This window comes from Lolium perenne, chromosome 7 (assembly GCF_019359855.2).
Source record: "Lolium perenne isolate Kyuss_39 chromosome 7, Kyuss_2.0, whole genome shotgun sequence".
Classification (NCBI taxonomy): domain Eukaryota; kingdom Viridiplantae; phylum Streptophyta; class Magnoliopsida; order Poales; family Poaceae; genus Lolium; species Lolium perenne.
The window spans coordinates 149461497-149466070 of record NC_067250.2 but is presented as its reverse complement, the minus strand read 5'-3'; the positions used below and the strand labels follow the sequence as shown (position 1 = coordinate 149466070).

Below are 4574 nucleotides of genomic sequence, written 5' to 3'. Positions count from 1 at the left end.
GGATGGGAGGATCAAGCATAATCAAAACCCTATTTTATCTACTGTTGTTTTCTTCCTTAGCAAGTAGAAGTAGATCTGAGCCTCGCGTGCTCCCCTTCTTCCTCCTCTTCGAGCGAGTGTTGTCATGGATCAACCGAGATCCTGACACATACATGCGACACAAGATATACGAGGAGTAACCCTAACCCGCCGCCCCCCTCCCGGGGGGCGGGGGTGGCCCCCCCCCCCCCCCCCCCCGCGCCCCCAGCCGCCCGCCGCCTGCCATCCCTCAGTCACTGCCACTGCCGGCCACGACGCTAGCCTCGGCCCCGGCTACCGTGCCCCGGCCCCGGCCCGGCTCTGGCGGTGGTGGCGGCACCTCCTCCATCGAAACGATGAGGGGGAGAAGAGGGTTTTCGCGGTGGCGTTCCATGGGAGGTGATGAAGCGCCGGTGGAGGAAGCCGGGCGGCACGGCTACTTGGCCGGGGCCTGAGGCTCTCCGTCGGGTTGCCATGGAGGATTCGGTGGAGCGGTGGTGGCCTCCACCCCCGGTAACGGTTCGGCGGTAGTACGCATGATCTGCGCCGATGTTCTCTTCCTTGGTGATCCGGCAGGAGGGATTGGCGGCGTGAGGGCTGCTGATCTTGCTTTGTTTTTGGTGGCGGTCCTCGGGTTTCTCGCATGCGAGGATGAAGATCTTCCGGAGGTCAGTTTGCTTTGATCTAGCTGGAGAGATGAGTTCCAGAAAGCTTCGCTGACGAATGGAATAGTGCATCTTTTGCATGGAGTTTGCTGGATCGGGTGGTATTCGGTCGTGCGCACCCATGTTTTTATTCCGATCATTTGGTTCCGGAGGGAGCGACGCGAAGCTCTATTCTGTGTTGACATCAGGTGACTATTTGGTCCATGGTGAAGTCAGAAGAATATCATGAAAGCCGGATTGGTGGACTGGCTAAAGGAGGTTCGAGTCTCCGTGATGTGATGCTGAGGGATCTACTTGGCATTCCAGGCTCTGCAGCAGTGGTATGCATGTGGGGGCGGCAGCACAGGAGAAGTTCAGAGTCTTGCCTCTCAGGGTGAAAATCTAAGGTCTAGTCTTAACTGGTTGTGCCTTGGCAATGATCTTGTTGGAGACATTGTTTTGAGAGTGGGGACTATCTTCAAGGTGAAAACCTAAGACCTCTGGTCGGGCGACGACGGCGCTGGTGCACTGTTTCCTTCTTGGAGGCGTCGCTTTTGGAGAGTCTGTACTTCAGGTGTTATCATGGTGGTGGCTGTATTGTTGTTGCTAGGCCTAGAAGGCTATAGCGGGAGTTTTATTTCTTAGTTTTATTTACTCTTTTTTGGCTGTGTGCATCCGTACTGCCACTAGGGCGGGGCGTTGTTACAGAGGCTGGGTGTAATTGGTATCTTCTGATATTAATATATTCCCTTTATCTAAAAAAAAAAAGTAGTTGGATGTGTCACCAAGTGGACTTATATGTAGCCTTGTTAAGTCTAATAAATCCTATAACCTCTTTGGATTGTAAAATTTTCATAGGACATTTGCAGTATTTTGATTTTAGTTTTTCTCGCTATGTATTGCCTTTATATCAGAGGGGTTGTATCGAATTCCTATGGATTTGCCTCAATTTCGTATGAATTTAAACATTCAGTCTAACCTCTCTTTTATAGTCAGCGTGCTGAGAGCCTGAGATGACCATCGGTGTAGTTTTTTTTTTCTCGTGTAACAATCTTCTCTTCCTATTTCTGCATTTTTCAATGCCAGGAAGGTATACATACGTGATGACGTGTCGGCGACGTTCGTTGGTTCCTCCCTTCCCTTCCTATTGCCCCTTTGTTGAGCGAGCCTCCTCTAACCGTCCTTCCTGCATTCCAAAACTTTCTCCTCCTCATGCCAGCCCTTTCCCTCCCGCTGGAACCCCGATAAGCGCGCGCCGCCGACGGCCGCGACCCCAGCCACTCCGCCCAACCTCCCTTTGGCGGGAACGGCGGCAGATCAACCAAATCTGCGAGGATCGACAACGGCCGGGGGGACGGCACGTACGTGACCGCCGCGGGGAAACCGAAGAATGGCGTACCGGGCGGACGACGACTACGACTACCTCTTCAAGGTGGTGCTCATCGGCGACTCGGGCGTCGGGAAATCCAACCTCCTCACGCGGTTCACGCGCAACGAGTTCAGCCTCGAGTCCAAGTCCACCATCGGGGTCGAGTTCGCGACAAGGAGCATCAGGGTCGACGACAAGGTCGTCAAGGCGCAGATCTGGGACACCGCCGGCCAAGAGAGGTACGGTTTCCCCCCTTCTCTTTTCGTGCCTATGAAGAATCATTTGCATTTTCCTTTGACCCTTGATCTCCCCAGGCGCTAATGCTTGAGCACGGCCAGAGGGTGGTTTCCCCGTTCTTTTCGTGGTTATGATGAATCACTTGCGTTTTGCGCGCAGCTAGAGGGTGTTTTTGGCCTTTCGGGAATGCAGAGTTTACCGCTATGTGAGGACAGTTGTTTGGTATTTGTAGGATTCTTCAGGTAGTGCGGTATGCCTACTGTCAATTGGTTTGGGACAATGTACATGTTCATTCCATCGTACAAGTTTCAGGTCGCCCAGTATTGCTCTCTGTGCATCAGCGTTGCAACATTAGGTCGGATGGTTAGGTCTGATCTGTGGCAATTCCATCGTCGTTTTGTTTCTGCAATTCAATATGTATAATGAGTCGCATTGCATTTATTTGGGTGATAGACCTGTTAGACATACCACAGGCTTGTGTGAGGCCTGTGCTTAAACTCGTTGATTTAATAGTTGGGCATGTGATGTGTACTTTGTTCCGTTCCTAGCTTGCTTCCTGAATAACCTTTCAGCTCAGTGTGCCAATTTTACCTACATGCGCTGCTTGATTTGCATCCTAGTAACTTGCACTGCCATCAAATGAGAAGATTATTGCACATAGGCTGGGTTGTAACACCTGTGGACGTTTAATAAGAACATAAAAGAGTAATGAGCATCTCCTGTTGCTTGAAACGTAAATGTCAATGCATTCCAATGCTTCAAGTTAATTATATTATAATTAATCGCTAACCGCCCCAAGGAAATTCTTGCTTTTATGGCCATATATTATATATATATCTACAAGCTAATTCTTGCTTTATTGAACTTATCTGAATCCTCATTTCGCATCCATATTAAACACTTACTATTTTAGGGCACAAAAGAGTGTTCTTCACCTTTTCTTTTCCTTCAATGATGGCCCCTCAATCAATTGCTAATTTTGGCACCTGATATTTATCAATATACAAAAAATAGACATAGCTTTTTTTACCCTTTTTTTGCTAGGGATTGTTGTACCTTTTCCTATATTGAAGTTCTTGCCCTTCGAATTATTGGTTTTATCTAATTTCTGCTATTGCTAAGGCATGATGTTTTGAACTAAATGTGGCATCTCATCACCACCACGTTGAATAATATTATCTTTAATTATTAAAAGAACATACTTTCTTGCTTATGAAAGCTTAAGTACATAATAATATAGTATTTTGCACCATTGCTAACATTTCCATTGCATAACATAGAATCTCTGCGCGATCCCGCTGCAGGTACCGTGCAATTACAAGTGCATATTACAGAGGAGCTGTTGGCGCGCTTGTTGTGTATGACGTGACACGGCATGTGACCTTCGAGAACGTTGAGAGGTGGCTGAAGGAGCTCAAGGACCATACCGATGCCAATATTGTGATCATGCTCGTTGGCAACAAGGCCGACCTGCGACACTTGCGGGCGGTCTCTGTGGAGGATGCCAAGGCATTTGCGGAGAGCGGGTACACCTTTTTCATGGAAACCTCTGCCTTGGAGGCCATGAATGTAGAGGACGCCTTTACTGAGGTGCTAACGCAGATTTACCGAGTGGTCAGTAAGAAAGCCCTTGACATCGGCGACGACCCTGCTGCTCCACCACGAGGGCAGACCATCAACGTCGGGTCAAAAGACGATGTCTCCGCCGTAAAGAAGGCTGGATGCTGTTCATCTTAATCCGTATTGACTGTGAAAAGTGTACCAAGCCCTTGACTGCTCATATGCTGGGTACCTGTGGAAACAAGAGAATGTCATGGGCACACTTTCGGAGGCCCATATTTATCCCAGGGCTAGAAAAGATAAAACACTAACAGTAACATTAAATGGGCAGCCATTTTTTGGAGGCTATCATGGTATTCTGGTTCTTGCATTCTTGTTGCATATTCGATGCCAGGAATTCCTTTCACAATTGATTATGTAACATACCCTATTAAATGTGTGTATCTGAATGTTTCAATCTTTTTTTATTTCTTTCGTTTCGAGAGAAACTGCTGTCTTGTTGTTGATTTGTATGATTATTCACGAGTTCTCTATTCACAGTTTAACATCTTGTAAATCTTATGGATGAATATTGAGTTCGAGTTAAATGAGCCGAGCTCACGGATACTTGTTTACCACATTTAACTTGGTTACATTGGTTTCTGCCTTATCTATTGGATCTGTCAATAGTACTGTTGTGATATAATTATTCATTGTTGTGGTTTATCCACTATATTTTTGTGGTATCATATTGTTATTGACTTTTG

General features: G+C 47.4%; 1 protein-coding gene across 1 annotated transcript; it reads left to right on the top strand.

The window, feature by feature from the left end:
- The first annotated feature begins 1811 nt into the window (after window positions 1–1811).
- LOC127300875 (ras-related protein RABA1f) lies at window positions 1812–4373 on the top strand. Its single transcript, XM_051331069.2, has 2 exons — window positions 1812–2270; window positions 3573–4373. The coding sequence occupies exons 1-2, from the start codon at window positions 2053–2055 to the stop codon at window positions 4003–4005; spliced, it is 651 nt and encodes a 216-aa protein (XP_051187029.1). The 5' UTR covers window positions 1812–2052; the 3' UTR covers window positions 4006–4373.
- The last annotated feature ends 201 nt before the right edge of the window (window positions 4374–4574 follow it).

Excerpts from the sequence above, each read along its gene's own strand:
- LOC127300875 (XM_051331069.2), top strand. The coding sequence starts at position 2,053 with ATGGCGTACCGGGCGGACGACGACTACGACTACCTCTTCAAGGTGGTG. Across the intron at positions 2,271-3,572 it reads GACACCGCCGGCCAAGAGAG|GTACCGTGCAATTACAAGTG; the intron begins GTACGGTTTCCC and ends ATCCCGCTGCAG.